This window comes from Acartia tonsa, chromosome 7 (genome assembly GCF_053477335.1).
Source record: "Acartia tonsa isolate MP-2025a chromosome 7, ASM5347733v1, whole genome shotgun sequence".
Lineage (NCBI taxonomy): Eukaryota > Metazoa > Arthropoda > Copepoda > Calanoida > Acartiidae > Acartia > Acartia tonsa.
Window position 1 is genome coordinate 34,581,436 of NC_137266.1, and position 17,534 is coordinate 34,598,969.

The 17,534-nt window shown below is 31.7% G+C and overlaps 1 protein-coding gene across 1 annotated transcript; it reads left to right on the forward strand.

The window, feature by feature from the left end:
- Positions 1–1,707: 1,707 nt before the first annotated feature.
- Positions 1,708–16,497, forward strand: LOC145324282 (uncharacterized). Its single transcript, XM_080166901.1, has 17 exons — positions 1,708–1,747; positions 3,007–3,054; positions 3,583–3,648; positions 4,427–4,483; positions 4,752–4,796; positions 5,101–5,166; positions 6,251–6,319; positions 7,093–7,144; positions 7,654–7,698; positions 8,279–8,346; positions 9,887–9,998; positions 13,362–13,425; positions 14,409–14,503; positions 14,847–14,893; positions 15,235–15,300; positions 15,707–15,796; positions 16,282–16,497. The coding sequence occupies exons 1-17, from the start codon at positions 1,727–1,729 to the stop codon at positions 16,351–16,353; spliced, it is 1,083 nt and encodes a 360-aa protein (XP_080023027.1). The 5' UTR covers positions 1,708–1,726; the 3' UTR covers positions 16,354–16,497.
- Positions 16,498–17,534: the final 1,037 nt, after the last annotated feature.

Below are 17,534 nucleotides of genomic sequence, written 5' to 3' on the forward strand. Positions count from 1 at the left end.
TCTGTACCGAAAGAGCAACACGGTCTCTATAAACTTAACTATAAAAGTAAGAAGCAGCCTACAAAAATGACGTCATACAATAAAAATGACCAATGATAGGAATTGGTCAATATGATTTTAATTGACCGATGGTAGGTCAGTATTACGTCCTACAGTAATTATCATGTAAGTTTGAAATCGATAGGGCGATTCTAACATCCCTAAATGATCCCTATTTAAATGTTGAAAAGTATCTCACAAAAAGTTGTGTCCTTCTTGTTTATCCTTGAGGAAAGTTTATCTTTATCTGTTTTGTTTCCAAACTGAAAACATCTGAAAATGGACTTCTAGTTTGTTATTTAACAAATAAATTTCTTGATTTCCATTATCATAGAACATGAAAGTACAAGGACAATTACATCCATAAGTATAACAGCTTTGGATGGGTAAAAATAAGCATACATAAAAGTAGATATTTTTATACTGTAAAATTAGAGAATATTGTCTGATGTCTGGTGTTATAGAGTAGCTGCACTATTACTGATTACTAGTAGAGAAAATAAGAATATAAACTAGTTTAATTTTTAAACAGAATATAAGCAGATAATTAATAATTAACCTAATAATTAGTAATTTTCACCTATTCCCATTTTCATTTCATTCCAATTAGTCGACATTAACAAATTTAAATAATGATTCTTTGATGAGCTATGTTCAAGAATGTACCTGGCTAATGTTCTACAGTTATCTAAGATTGCATTAGCTAGTGAAAGTTTTTGCATTATTTTTGTTTCTGCAACCACGATTTATCCATATTAGCTGCTAAAGTGTCCGTACAATATGTAAAAATTAGGAAAATACTGTACATTAAAAGTGCATCAAAAAGTCTCTCCTGTCCCAAAATTGAAAATAAAATCAGCTACTTATTGAATCTATTAACATTCTGTTCATAATGATATATGTAGGTTATCGTGTTACTACTAAATAGAATAGCCTACATGTTTTGGAAAAACTTGTCGTCTTGCCCCTAGCCTCAGGGATCGTCGTATAATTTGTGTTGGCGTAAACGCCCAACAGTCATAAACAAATATTTGTTCACAATTAAATATCCAACTTTTTATGAGAAGGGACATTTTTTAGGGTGAAAATTGAAATACTCTAAGCCTAAAACCGTCAGAAAACCATAAGGTATGTTCCTAAAAAAAACACATTATTATCAGTCCTTGGCATGTTTGTTGCCACGCCACAAAGAAGTAGTTGTGTTAGCAAGTTCTGTTCTTTGCACAATATTTTAATTTATATACTATTACAAGCAACACACATATGGCCGGATAAAACAATATTCTAATTTATGTACAGCTGGCTGCTTTGCCCCTAGCCTCTAGGGGAGGGCGAGGGAGATCAGGAAAATAGCCTAAAACCACCTAAAGATATGTAGACAGCTTTAATGAAAAGTACAACCTATACGGAATAGCAATTTCTAAGATCTTAAGGTTCAGTTAAAAAAACCTTACTACTTTATATTGTAGTATCCAAAACACAAATATGGCCATACAAAACAAATATTTTAATTTTTAGTAGCGAAACTATTCTAGAAGCATTGTATTTTTCCATCTGTATTAATGGTTTGTTTTGTCAGGTTATGTACCCAAAAAATTAATGTTTTTTTTATTTTTTTTCATTTCCTTGAATAAACTGACAAATTTTTAATTATTTAATTTTTCCTTCAGAATATATGTAATACAAAATGTCAGACGAGGATAATGGGGTAAGAAAACTACAATTACTACACAATTTTAACCCTTTACAGTCGGGCCCCTTGCCGCACCTTAATCAGTCGGGGGGGGGGGGGGGGGGGGGCGTTCAACGCCCCCCCTTATTATCTCAGTTCCTATTAGAGCTAGAGGGCTAAACTTTTTTGTGCAAGTCCCCTGTTTGATAATGAATTTCCGACCTATTATAAGTCTAAGTATATTTTCGCTTCCTTCACCCTTTTATTTAACAACCTTTGTTTTCAGGTCTTTTTTTACTTAAAAATTTCAAACGGCTGTAATTTTCTTATTTTGAAGCTAGAAGAAAATTTTTTTTCCAGAAAATGTTTATTTTTATGTAAATTTTACATTAGAAATATCAAAATATAAATTTCAGCGGCCGCAGCTGTACTTGGCAGCTGCCAGCTGCCGCAGTCGGCGGTCGGCGGGAAAACGGCGGCGGATCTTCATGAAATTTTAATACGTTATGTAGACATGTGAGAAAAGCTTAAGTTTAAAATTTGAAGTCTCTAAGTCTAAAATTGCGGCCACAGGAGCCTTTAAAAGATTTCTGGAGACCTGGAGGATCAGGACCTGCAGGATCATACCTGGAACCTGAAAGTGACTTGAACACCTGTATTTCATTTAAGGATGTACTACTAGAGGATTTTTTATTATTTTGGTATGATAAAATGCTTTGTTTTAGTCAAAAAAATATTTTTGCTCTTTACCTGGATGACCCTGCCAGGTTTGCTGGCATCCTGTGCCCGCCAGGATGGAGATATTCAAAAAATTTCAACTCTCAGTTATGTGTCATACCCATACTTAAAAAGTCAAGCAGTTTGGGCTCTTTATCTTTCACACACAGAAAATGAGATAGAAAAAACCGGATGGGGGGGCGTTCAACGCACCCCCCCCCCCCGACCGTTAAGGGTTAAATTAATTTTATTGCATTTGTAGTAAGAAAGCTTTTTGAATAAATAACGGTACATATATGGACGTTTTTTAGATTGAGGGTAAAAGTGCATGAAATAAAAAAAAATATTATAAACGGCAAGATCGATTCATAGGACGTGTACACTAATACTGATACGCTAGGAGCTTTCCCTCAAAGCGACTATCATGCACTAAAGTCCCATGAATTAAAAAAAAATATAAATTAGGAGGAAGTCTATAATCCTGCGGGGCCTATACAAGAGGTACTCTAACCCTTATTAGGCTATCCAGTATCCAATATAACCTAACATAACCTAACCTTATAAATTCTTGATTTAAGGATGGAACAGAAAAAATTGATGAAGAATCTCAACTTGAACAGCTTGAAGTATTCACTTACATTTATTTACTATCTTTTCAACATCAACGACATAAATTAGATAACGACATCCATAAAAGCGAAGTCCTCAAATCAGACTGTATAACAAACGAACATTTGTAGATCAAGTGTCAAAACTTAATAAGCAAAATATCATATGATAAGTCTAAAAAAAATTATATATCAATTTGACGCAAAATTACAAAGATATATGATACTGTTACAGGATATTCTTACTTTTTTAGGACTTAATTAAAGAGAAGCTTTGCTTATAATATTGTACCTTGTTGTCATCGGAACCATTATTTTAAAAAATCAGATTAATAGGATATGCATGCATAAATTGTAGTAAAAAAGTTCTGATTCAGATTGTTGAAATGTTTGAGTTTATGGTAAGGTTGTGCTTTCTAGATCGTACCTAACTATTACATGAATCATTATGCAAAGTTTCAAATCACTGTCATTGTGTAGCATCTATTAACTTACAGACAGACAGACAAACTTTACTTACAGAGTAACTGTATAAGCCTTATTTAGGATGCAAGAAGTCACAGTTCAGAGGGATCAAAATCAAGAACTTCATCTGATCATGACTTTAATAAGGTTAATAATTATTGTTAATCGTATTCATTCGATTCCTGTGGATAGGAACCGGTTCTCATCCATACGAAAAAACTATGTCTAGCATCGTAATTTATCCAGTTTTCTACGAATATAGAAATGTACAATCATAAGATTAAAACTAGTTTTAATCTTATAATTGTACATTCTATATCCGCGGAAAGCCGTTTATAATACGATACGAGAAATAACTATTCTCGTATTCATTCGAATCCGGTGGATAGGAACGGTTCTCACCCATACGAAAGAACTATGTCTAGCATCGTATTATGTCCAGCTTTCTACGAATATAAAAATGTACAATCAAAAGATTGGTTTTAATCTTATAATTGTACATTCTATATCCGCGGAAAGCTGTTTATAATACGATGAAAGAAATAACTATTATAATATTTTGGCTTAGATTAAAATTACATTAGATATTCATCGCCTCGTATTAGAACCATCTTTTAATATTCTTTGAAAAATGTCTGTAATACGAGGCTATACTTGATTTTTCATTATAGCTTGGAACTGGATTTATTCTAGCGGATATTTATCGGGTTTGAAGCCATACTGAAATAATTAAAATAATAAATCAATTTAACCATTTTTTCGGCCTCATTTAAAAAAAAGTGAAAGATAAATGAATCTTCCTTCAAACGCTTGCACAAGGATGAAATAAGTGAAAAGGCAAATATAGAATTTTTTTAGGTCATTGGATAGTTAAAACTCCTTTCCTGTAAGACCCTACCATCATTTATTAAAAAAATATATTTAGGATGGAAGAGACGATAAGGAGCTGTCCCTGGCGGAAAAATATTTTAGAAGAGCCAAGGTTTAAGTTATTTCTAATTACATAGCTACTCTATAATTAGGGTTTAACATTTAGAGAATCTGTAAAGCAAAGGTCTATGTAATTACATTTTCACCACTAAAGATTGGTATTATTCTATTTATTATACTTGGCTTTACCAGATTTACTGCATATGTAATTAATTGTTTCATTTTAATTATAGTTGATCCTATTCTTTAAAATCTTATTAATAATATTCATTAAATTACTTTAGGAAAGTTACATTAAAATAATCTTTTAACTGTTACAGGCTGTAACTGTTTTGGGGATTTTAAAGGACGAAGATGCAATAAAGGTATCTATCTATCTACATATCTATCTATCTATCTATCTATTTATCTATCTATCTATCTATCTATCTATCTATCTATCTATCTATCTATCTATCTATCTATCTATCTATCTATCTATCTATTTATCTATCTATCTATCTATCTATCTATCTATCTATCTATCTATCTATCTATCTATCTATCTATCTATCTATCTATCTATCTATCTATCTATCTATCTATCTATCTATCTATCTATCTATCTATCTATCTATCTATCTATCTATCTATCTATCTATCTATCTATCTATCTATCTATCTATCTAGTTTGATACAAGTGAGAGTGAGTTTGAGGAAACCGAATCTGATATCTGGACAGAATATGGAAATGAGGTAATCTATCAACAGAGCTGAGCCAAGTCTTCATACAAAGTTGCACAATATTTCTTTACACAGCTTTAGCTTCAATTATGAAAGAAGTCAGAGATGGAAAAACATAAGAAAAGGGAAATAAAACACTGAAAAAAAAAACCAGATAACAATTTATAGATTTTTAGCTATAACATGAGAGAGGGGAGTCGATGCTCTAAAAAGGGATCGAAAAAATGATCCATGCGACGTCATATAAGGGAGAGATGAGAGGAGAAGTGGGTAAGGAAACCCCTTAAAAAGAGATCTATTGACGTCACACGGCTTTTTTAGGACACTTTGTAGAGCTTTAAGGGAGTCCCCCCCCCTCCTGATCTATTAGGGTCCGGCTTAGAACCAGATGTGTTTTGATAATTATGGTATGATCAATTATTTTATTTACTTTTCACTTCCCAATCCTAGTTTTGATCTTACCATTCCTGTAATATTGGGGAAAAAATGTTTAGCTGAATTTGCCTTTTGGAGAGAATGTATAAACATCCAGCCCACTTTATTTTCATTAAAATATGCTCTGAGGGAAGAGAAACATATTTTATATTTTTAACCATTTATTATTTCGGGTATTTAACATAATTTGAGATTTCCATGCAAGGAAAGCTGAACAAAATCAAAAATGGGTTACACGAAAATTTTAATAATCAATATCACTATTAACATTAAACCTTCACTCTCTAGATTTTGCCTAATTGTTAAAGGTATCCTCTTGTAAGAACTAAAATTACAATTCTAGCATGTCTAAGTTAACATTCAAAGCTATTTCACACAATACAAACAAATTAACACTGCCTGTCTGTCCGTCCGTCTGCATGAAGCTTAATATCCAAATTGGCCATACCATAGTTTATGGCAACTTTTTCTTGGAGGTGGAATATTCGCCTCCTACAAAAACCAGTTCCCTATAACCTCGATGGACATAAATAATTTTAAAAGAGGGGGTGGTGGTTGTATTTGGTCAAAGCTTCTAGTTTACAAAAAAAATGGTTAGACAGTCGTCCAGACTCCAAGAGTATGAAAACCTTAACTTTAAATTTCTAAAAATAAATTTAAGGTTTCTGCAGAGAAGACTGATAGTAAGAATTATACAAAATGGAAGCCTCCTAAAAATAAACTAACCCAGGTGATTAATAAATCTTAGAAAATAAATAACAAGGAAATGGGCATCCAAAAAGGATAATAATATAATGAAAGAAATTTCCTACCATATAAAGCAAAGATATCTTTTAAATATCTTTTTAATTGCTGATAACATTTTAAGCATGTTATTGAAGCTTTTTTGTACGGGTGTAAAAACTTATTTTTATAATTTTTGTGGCAACCAGCATGAATTTTATAATAGTTATTTATTGCATCGTATTACAGACATCTTTAAAAAAAAAGGTAAAAGGCTCAGGCGAACCAAACTGGTATAAATATTTATAATTTTCTGTGTTTTCTATAAGAAAAGTAACTAAATTTAACAATGTAGCAGTTATTGTATTTATTAGTGCATTCCCTTGAAATGCCTAGTGAGCGCGCACAAAATTACCGTCCCCCCTCTCTTTAAAATAAAGTAGGGGCTTGTTCTTTTAATGATGATTAACCCTTGCGGGTGAAAAAACTCTACGGGCCTATAATTACAGTGCCCTAACGCTCCGAGGATCAAAGTATCTGAGATAAAACACTAATACACAACCCTTGCTTATTTTCTATTTATTTCCAGCGGCTGTTTCTTTGCTTGCAAGGCACTATGTGGGAAACGGCCGATTAGTTCTGATTATTTTTAAAGTGGTTTTAAACAAAAAAGTTTTGGAAAAAAAACTATTTAGAGAAGACGAACTTCAGTTATAAATATACTCCTATTTTTTTCAAAATATTATTTTCTGTAAATGTGATTAAATTTATTTTGTACAGGATATTAGACGTCGGAAATCAATTAAAAAGAAACAGGATACTGATACTAGAGGTATACATTATAATACCTAAAACATACAAAGCTCATTATATTCAACAGAGTAGTATGTTTTTGTCCGTATGGAATTTATAATTTGACATATTAGAGAAGCTAAACTAAACAACATCTGTGTAAATGTATTGAGTTGACCTTTGGCTGTTAGATGTTAAGAGCGAAGTCATTGATTTAAAAAGCATGGTACAATATGGTATAATCCTCATAAAGTAGGTTTCCCTACTCTTTAATATGTAAATCTATCTTAGACATGGGTCAATACATAGATTCCTACTTAATAAAATGTAATTTGTTTGTTTAATGGTCGATTAATGATGCAGTACTTAAGTCACGAACTTTCTTTAGTTTTTATCATATCAAGATAGTATAATCCTGAAAAAATTCTTTATAGGCCAGCCTAGGAGTTGTGCTTTCCAAAAGCTTAAATAGTCATTTTCATAAGGCTATGGAAACCCTTACTTCTAAGGCTATTATATAGCTATGATTTCCTAAATATTTTATTTTAGATAACAGGTATGACACAGCTTTGGCCTCTGTTATGGCAGGAGCAGGTATATATAGAATCATTAATCATTTATAAACTAAATTTTTAATGAACACTAAATCAATTACTTAATAATTAAATATTATCTTTGCATTACTCTTAAAGTTGCTACAAATATCTCAACCCACCTTTTTAAAAAAATAAATTGAACAAAAGAGAGGATGGTTTTTCATTTGTTTGTTTATAACTTTAGGGCATTTAGGTTAGATTATACTTGGAAATGGGAAGTGTAAAGGTATTTCAGGTATAGGACCCGCACGGTTAGGGTCCCCACATGGGTTAGGCATTGGAACCAAGATGTTTTAGCGTTTAACAGACACTTTTAGGGTAGACATATCTTATTTATTCTTTATCTCAATAAACTATAAATTCGTACAATAACACTATAAGATTTTTACAAATTAAAGTTCTTTTCTTGCATCAAAGAAAACTCTTTTTTTTCTATCCAACGGTCAATTTGTCAAAACGATTCCCTGACGGTCCATCGGACATTTTGGTAGCTTATGATGCTACTTTACTAAAGAAAATTCTTTGCTATATTGCTAATTTGCAATCACAAACACAAAATTAATTTGATTTCCTTTCAGGAAGTGGAAAATCAAATTCACAAATTTTCTTCTATGATTGGTCGGAAAATTATAGAAAAGTTTTAAAGGTATAATTTAAATTGTTTAAAATTTTGACACAAAATAAATAAGGATGACAATATCCACAAATGTAGAGCTGAACAAATCATATTTACTGATAAACATACTAGGGTTGGGCCGGATAGTTTTTTGGCCGGATACCGGATACCGGATATCCGGCTGATTTCAAATGCCGGATATCCGGTATCCGGCCGGATATCCGGCAAATATCCGGTTATCCGGCCAAATTACCGGATATCCGGCCGGATAACCGGCCAAATTACTACATATTAAAGTATCAATAAAGGAAATAGTACCTTTCGTAGCAACGCACCTTAAGGGGCGATTCGTTGTATTTTTAAAATTGCTTTTAATAGGTTATTTTAGGTTAGGTTAGGTTATATTTGGTTAGGTGATTGCCCCGCAGGGCTAGGCAATTGGCCCCGCAAGGTTAGAGTCCCCTGCGAGGGGCTAGAAATAGGAGGAAAGCTACTGTGAAAATACGAATAATCGCTCCTTAAGGGGCGTTGCCACGAAAGGGACTATACCCGCAAAAAAAATTCTTCATAAACTGGTGTTTTATATTATACTAGCGACTGCGTCCCTAGTATCTAGGGATATTAGAAAGGACATGAAAGTGCAGAAAAATAACTTAAAACCTTACAACGACTTTTAAAAAAAAAAAATTAAACGGACTAAAACCACCCTGGGACCTAAAAAGGAGAACCATATCGAACCATATCGGTTCATCAGTTAGCGAGATCCTTCGCTACAGACAAAAAAAAGCTTACTATTTTAAATAATAGGATAAAATTAAGGTTAAAACTTAAAAATTAAGTAACTATTAAATCTCCATAGCAAATAAATCTAATTAACTATTACTACCTTCAATATGTAATATCAACCCCTAACGGTTGGAGGATGGGCGGGGAGGTGGCGTTAAATGCCTGCCCCCACCCCTCTGTTTTTTTCTATCCCATTTTCTGTGTATAAAAGGTAGAGGGATATAACTGAGTGACTTTCGAAATATGGGTATGAAACATAACTAAGAGTTGAAAATTTTTAATACCTCCTTCCTGGCGGGCACAGGATGCCAGCAAATCTGGTAAGGTCATTCAGGTGAAAAGTAAAAATATTTTTTACTTAAACAAAGCATTTCATGTTATCTAATACTAAAATATCCTGTAGTCGTACATCCTCATATGTAATATAGATGTTCAAGTCGATTTCAGGTTCCAGGTATAATCCTGCAAGTTCTGAACCTCCAGGTCTCCAGAAATCTTTAAACGGTTTCTGTGACCGCAACTTTTTACTTGAAGATTTCAAATTTTAAACTTAAGCTTTTTTATATATCTTCATGACTTATTACAATTTCATAAAATCCGTTGCCGTTTACCTGCCAACCGTCGGTTTGCGGCTGGCAGCTGCCAAGTACTGCTGCCACCGCAGATTTCTAATATAAAATTTGTCTTACTATGAATCAAAATTTTACTGTACTTGTTGTAATATTTATAAAGTTTTTATGTTTTCTAAATAGGACTAAATCATTTAGACATTCATTTCTTTCAGGAGTTAAAAGCCGACCAGCTTAAAATCAAGCACTTGGATGGAACAGATTCAGAATCTGAAGGATCTAGTTTCAGAACTTCCTCCCTCATGTCTGCCATGCCCAGCCTTCCAGGTATACATCTATCAGACAAACCTGGATATCCCTGAATCTAAAGGGATGAGACAATGGCCGACAAATTAATGTACATTCTCAATGATGAAACACACAATTATCCCTTCTGTAGATTACAATTAGTAGTTCAAACGTTTGGATTCTAAACTTAATGAACCAAACAATCAAAATCAAATAAAAGTCTCAAAGTTGTTAAACCAATCAATAAGAAAACGTTAATATATAACTTTGGGGTCTAATGTAATAAACAGCCCAATGTCCCCTCCCTCCCTGTGGATATTCTCTAAAGAACGGGATACACCATTAGGTCCTCTTTCGGTGTATCTATGCACCAAATATTGCCAATGAAGTGCATAATCACACGGCCAAATGTGCTTTGATTGCATAACCTTTGTCTCAAGTCCCTGGCAACGTTCAGTTTATAAGGGATGGACTGATAAGGTTCTACTTTACCTTAAAACTCCAGGGAAGATTCATAATTATTGTTTGGAAGAATAACTTAAACCTTTAAAGATTAATTGTCCTTTTTTTTCTTTTTCTTACAGGCCAAAGTTGACTACATCCACCCCCCCCCCCCCTCCGTCTCTTAAGTGCCCCTTGATGCCACTAGGGGCGTAGCCAATAATAATGAATAAAAGTAATAGAAGTTTCTCCTAACACATGTATCAAATATAATATCATTAATCAATTTTCTTAGTAAACCATTACAACAAAACTTGTACAAACTTATAAACTTCTTACCTTATGGATATATCTATTTTGAATCAATGACAATTATGTCCACCTCTGTTTACTTTTAAAAATCAGTAGATATTTTTACTCATTCAAACACCATGTCTTTTTATTTATAAGCAACTGAAGATTTGTTAAAATTTAATTATGGAACACCATGTATAGGACTACAATGCTTTTAATGTCAAGCAATCTTTTTGATTTTAGACTCAATTGCTAGAAAATGAAGATATACTATTATACATAATAGTTTTTCTAAGTATAAAAGTTTCCTTTTATTTGATTAATAAATTTCTAAAATCAATATTATCAGAACAGGATCTCAAAAATTTAAACTTTAATTATAATTATTCAGTCGAAAATAAACTTGTTAAATAGATATTTTTAAAATTTTCGTATATTCATTTAAATTGATTTTACAATTTTCATTATGTTTTTTTTTGGCTAATGATGTCTTCTGTGACTTTTAAATGTATAGTACATCTGTCTAATCTATCGATCAATAAACATAAATGATATATTTGAGATTAACCAACATTTTTTGGTAACCTTATGGTTTCATAACTATAAAAAAGGTGTTAAAGTAACCCTAGCATAAGTTTATAGTTTAATACAACCGAAAGGTTATTGTATCCCATTATTTAAAAAGTTTATTGTCTTACTATGTTATGGTAACCCTGGCATAAGTTTGTTGTGTAACACTACACAAATGCTATGGTACCCCTGTATAATCTATCCATTATTTAACACAAGTTTATTGTCAAACTATAAAATAATGTTATGGTAACCCTAGCATAAATTTGTTGTGTAACTATACTAAAATGCTATGGTACCCCTGTATAATCTATCCATTATTTAACATAAGTTTATTTGTTGATGCACAAACATACATTAGGCAGATACCAGGGATCTAAAGGGATATGAAAGTGGCCGAAAATTGTATGTACATTCCTCATGATGATACACAAAATTTTTACTCCTTTAGATTACAATAAGGGTTTGAAACGATTGGACACTCAACTAAATAAAAAAAACTTCGGAGATTAGAGTAATAAACAGACCATTGTTCTCTCTTTCTCTGGACAGATACAGTTGCATTTCCAAATATACACACACACAGAGCAAAACTAAATTGCATAGAGGAAATATAAATAATGTTAATAATATTATTAGAAAAAATCTCCTTATAATAAAGTAAAAGTGTGTTTGTACAGAAGGATCTCACTAACTGCTGAACTGATATGGTTCTCTTTTACTGGGCACCTCATGACATACCATTGGAAGGTTTATAACTATTTTGGGGGAGAGTACTACCATCCTTCCAAAAGAAATCGTCCCTAGAAAAATATTATGTTTCCTCCAAATTTTTATTTTTAGCCGCTAGTATGTATAAACTAAAAACTAATCAATATAGAGGAATTAAAAAAAGGAAAAAAATAGCCTGAAACAATTTTAAGTGACATCGAAGGAGATAAGTGCATAAACTCAATCATTCCAAAATTTAGAATCAGTTCACTTAAGCTTACTACTTTTTATTATAGATAAATTAATGGTTATTTCCTTTTTACAGTTCTCTAAGCCATTTAAAGAAGTTCATCTTTCATATCAATTCTCTCATTCTCCCTCTCCAACTACCTTTTTCAATCAATTGCTCTCTCTCTCTTTCTCTCTCCCTCTCTCTCCTTATCTCTCTCTTCCTCTCTATCTCCTTATCAAATCAGAAAGGGGATATTTCAACTGAAAAATTTACCTGCATATTTTCTGCACGACAAAAAAAAACCTTTTTATTAATATTATATAAAGTTTAAAACTATGCTCTTGAACTCCAAAAAAACTGCGAAATCAAAGTGTTGGTTGCTTTTTGGGCGCTTCGGAGTTGCTTGTCCAAATGATCTGTTTATTCATTCTTATCAGTGTCATTGACAGTAGCTTCATCCTTAAACGGTATTTTATTAGTAATAACATCTATTGAACAAAAATATTATATAACTGATAAACTCTGTCTGAAAATAAATCATCTGAGAGAGACACCAAGTCTTTCTTCATGTGATATATCTCTACCTCTGGCCACTCATTTTGAACACACAAACTTTTACCAGATTCAACAATTTCAAGGCCAAATTATTTGTAAATACAACTTTTGCACTGCTGCCATAAGCTTTTGATTGGTGGTAGAAAAAAACTTGTGGCTAAACTTTTTATTTAGTTTTTTTTCTATTTCTTTCAACAGATTTCTACACTATTGTGTACTTTTTAGATGAACTAGAAGTACAGATCTTTTTTAATGTAAAACGATTTTGTAAAACAGGTTTCTTTTCATTATAAATTTCAACATCCTGTTACTTTATTATAAGGATTTTCTGTTTGTAAAGTATTCTATTCTAAAAAGTTAATGAATATTACGAAAAGGCCTGATCATCTCAATTAAAACTAAAATAATACTGGCTTAAAATATCAGTATGCAAGGACGTCCAAGTTTGTTTTTATTTTGTAGGAGGGGATATAATGATGTTTTTTTAAGGTTTAGGGGAGTTTAGTTAATCTTATTGAATTCCAAATTTTTGTGGTCAGGTGTGTATTTTAATATCAATTTAAATCTAAATAAACTACCTGACCTAATATTTTTTTCAGGTGGAAGAACCAAGACTCCAGGTAGCTCCAGATCAGGATCCAGGTCTTCTGGCAGTCAGAGCAGGTCACATATATTTCAAGCGCTTTGTAGTTCCTATAAAAATGACGTCATACAATACAAATGACCAATTATAGGCCAATAAACAGACTTAATTACCAATGGCAGGCCAGTATACATCTTAATTGACCATAGGTATGCCAGTATGATGTCATTTTTATAGGCACTATAAAAAGCTTGCACATGCACATATCTAGAGTAACAAAGCTAATATATATTTATTGTATGTTGGCATGTTATATTTTTTTGGGCTATATCGTTATATGAAAGTAGCAGGGTCTCTCTGGGTGTGTACCACTGAACCGATACGGTTCTCCTTTACAGCATAGGTTTATATTTTATAGTTCGGACAAGCTCTATTTTTTATACTTTTTATTTTTAAAAAGACTTATATTAAGTACACTAATCTATTAAGATTGTTTAAACAACATCCAAAAGAAAAATTGAGATTTTAATCCTGGGATTAACAACTGCACGCCAGCCACCTGTAACCTTCATGTGTCTGCTTAGTAATGATAAAATCTTAGCTTATACCACCAACGAAATTAAATCGAAAAAAATCACGAATACATGTTTTTTCAGCTGTCGGTGGAGGGCAACACATAGTAAAATTGACAACCTTTCCATCTGCTCCCCAAATATTAATTTAGATTTATTTCGCTTGTTGGTTATACCTTATTCCTGATAAAATCTTACCTTTTACTCAAATAGAAATATTTAGGAATAGTCCTTTTCGTGGCAACGCCCCTTAATGGGCGATTCAGCGTACTTTTGAAATGGCTTTTGATTTAGTTGGTTATTTTAGGTTAGGTTAGTTTATATAGGTTTAGGTGATTGCCCCACAGGGTTATGAAATTGGCCCCGCAGGGTTAGAGCCCCCCGCAGGGGTCTAGAAATAGGAGAAAAGCTACTGTGAAAAAAAAAAAAAAAACGCCCCTTAAGGAGCGTTGCCACGAAAGGGACTATACCCAAATATTTTTATTATTCAGAGGAAGCACACCCCCAGAGAAGACAAACACTGGTGGATTTTCTTTTAAATCTGTGCTTCAAGGAGGGACAGGCAAAGATGGAGGGGGCGGGGGAGGTAACATTATATATATATTTCCTAATTTGAATTAGCACCACAAGAGGGATTAAAATGAATCTTAATGGGTAAGAGAATGGTTAACTAATTTATGTACGTCCCTAAAGATAATAAACAAAATTTTCCCTTTTATAGTAAAGATTATTGGTTAAAAAGTTTGGACAATAATAGTAAAGGACATGGGGATTAGATATAATTAATTATTTACTTAACATTTTAAGCTCATACAAACAATAAATAATTTTAATACGTTGAAAAATATATATAAATTTATGTAAATCAAGTAAAAGAATTAAAATTTGATAATATTTTATTAATATAAATTTGTAAAAAAAACTTTTAGGTGGTTTAGGTTTTGGTGGTAGAAGATTTGGAAGAAAGTTGATAAAGGTAAGAATATTCAACTATACTGAGAAAAATTTGATCAAAAAGTCAATCAGCCATTTTGTAAAATTCAATTTGAGAAATTTGGCAGCTGAACAAAAATTAGTGTGCCTCAAAGATTCTGCCAGTTAAAACTGATCATTCTATGACCAATGTGATTTACAGATCTTCACGATTATTTTTTTTGTGACAGACGCTAATTGAATGACAAAAAATGTTTTCTTCTGGAATAAAGGATTTTAATTACAAAATATCTGAACTTTAAAAATGTTTATTTTTACCTATTCATGTGTTTAAATTATAAGTATAAAACTTTAAATCTAAATTAAATCAATATATTATTTTAGGATATAATGGATCCAAAATGGCCGAAGCATATGTGGGACAATATGTCTGGCTACTGGAGAATGCAGGTAGACCAACTTACATGATAAGTAATAGAGTTAATCTTCAATAATATAAGATGTTATCAATGGAAAAAGAAAATTTAATACATTTCGAAAAGCTTGGTGAACATTCATAATTTATATGCTGATTATTTTAATAAAAAAATCAAATGAATTAATTGTTTGTTGGTCAAGAGCATGACTTAATCATTTTCCAGGGGAATGAGCTTTGAGAGAGTGAGAAAAGTAAACCCAGATCGTAAAATAATTGTTCATAAAATGGTTGTCGACAACCTACATTTCACTCCATTATCTTTGGTAGCAAAAACTTAAAAATACAGTCCAGAAATATTAAATATTGTTGAAGGTGACCGCTTAAAACCACACTAAGCAGAAGCAGAAGCCTAGATATAAATTAACCTTTTTTTATTAGTGTGCTGAAGAAACATTTTGGATAACTCCCAACAATTATTCCTTGTACCTTGATCCTGTGGAACGTGAACGAGAACTGAAGGTGTCATGGGTAAGTCATTGAGAAGCTCTTCTTCTAGTTAAGAAATACAATGATTCAAACAAGAAAAATAAAAATCAAAATACCTTGATTTTCATGAAAATTTAAATAAGTAACTTAATATAAGTAAGACCTTTTTTGTATAATAGATCTCCCTATCCTAACTTATTAAATCCTTTATTTCATTTTTTTTGTTATTTAATTTGAAGGGCCGGCAATTTATCCAAGCAATAAATATATATAATGTGGGGAGGTGACCCACTCCCTTTTGTGGAAACGATCTACTGAACGTTTATACAAAGTAGTGGGAAATTTTGTTTGCCCAGTCAAATCTTTCTAACCCCGGAACCGGATGAAGCCAAAGCTATTCGGAAGCTACATATATTTGGGGGGTTTTCATTCTCCTTAAGATAAGGAGCCACATGATGTTAGTGGCGAATTAACCAATTTTATATTTAATCTTGTTTCTTAGTTTCATATTTTTTTTGTATTTTTAGGATACCTACATCAAAGCAAAGGAAAAGTGTATGAAATGGCTGGGAGACTATAGTCAGTTTTTTGCTCAATAGATGGATCGATCCTTTTGAGAATAAATGTAATGCAATGTTAAACATATCATAATAAAAAGTATTTGACCTGTGTTGCTTATTTTAATTCTAATAATAGAAATATCTTATTGATTTTATGTGAGAAAAAATAAAGTTTTGGTTGATAAATTTGTTTTGACAATTGATTAAAAAATGAATATATCATATTTGTTTGATAGCTCAGCAAATTACATGGAGTTTTGATGAGGAAGATTTTAGTACTTTGGACGAATGTAAAAGTTCTAATTATATGGTAGCTGCAATGTATCTTTAATATATTGATACAAATTTATAAAGGTATTTATCTAAATAGCGAAGTTTCTCTAAATCTTTTTTTAAATCAAAGATATATTTATCATTTCATTAGGCCTGTCATAAGGTCATGCAAATACTTTCATACATTTCATTCATATTAATTTTGCATATAATTTTTTATAACATTTCTTTGATAAGAGTAAAAACTTAATTTTAAACAAAAATCTTTTAAGATTTCCTTTAAGTTTTAATGTCATTCTGTAGTAAAATTTAACAGGGAAAACATTAAGAAGAGAGGGGGAAATGGGCTGTTTATTACACTAGTCCCCAAAGATTATAATAACGTATTCTTTTTCTTTTATGACTTAGTGAATTTTAATTCGTTGGTTAAGTTAAGTGTTTAAACGTTTCAACCACTATTTTAAATCTACAGAAGGGGTAATTTTGTGTATGTACCATAATTTATTAGACATTGTCTTATTTCTTTGAATCCCTGGAAAACATTAAATTGAAACATCCTTCACCTAAATTGTCTTGCGCCTGTAAACCTTCAAATTCTTTCCAAAATTTACATATTATACATTTATTTAAACATTGTTCATGAAGATTTTAAACTTGAATTTTCCAGAATATATTTATTAAATAGTTTAGTATAAATTCATATAAATGTATAATAATGTACGTACATGTAATATGTTTTGTACTTATTTTACTTTCCTGTTTACTTTTTATGTTCCACTAAAAACTATTAAAAGTTTTCCTCATTAGTAAATAGTTTGATATCCACAGAGTTACTATTGAGCTCAACGTTTTAATCGGAAGCCACTTATAGTGTCTCCAAAAAAGTGGACAAATGTTCTAAAGTTTGGCCTAATCGTTCCTTTTAATGTGACGTCAACCGACTTAGT

What these genes read in the sequence shown, in the direction of transcription:
- LOC145324282 (XM_080166901.1), top strand. Translation starts at nt 1,727, where the DNA reads ATGTCAGACGAGGATAATGGG. An exon ending in CTGATCATGACTTTAATAAG is followed by an intron (nt 3,649 to 4,426) that starts GTTAATAATTAT and finishes AAATATATTTAG; the next exon opens with GATGGAAGAGACGATAAGGA. An exon ending in TGCCATGCCCAGCCTTCCAG is followed by an intron (nt 9,999 to 13,361) that starts GTATACATCTAT and finishes TATTTTTTTCAG; the next exon opens with GTGGAAGAACCAAGACTCCA.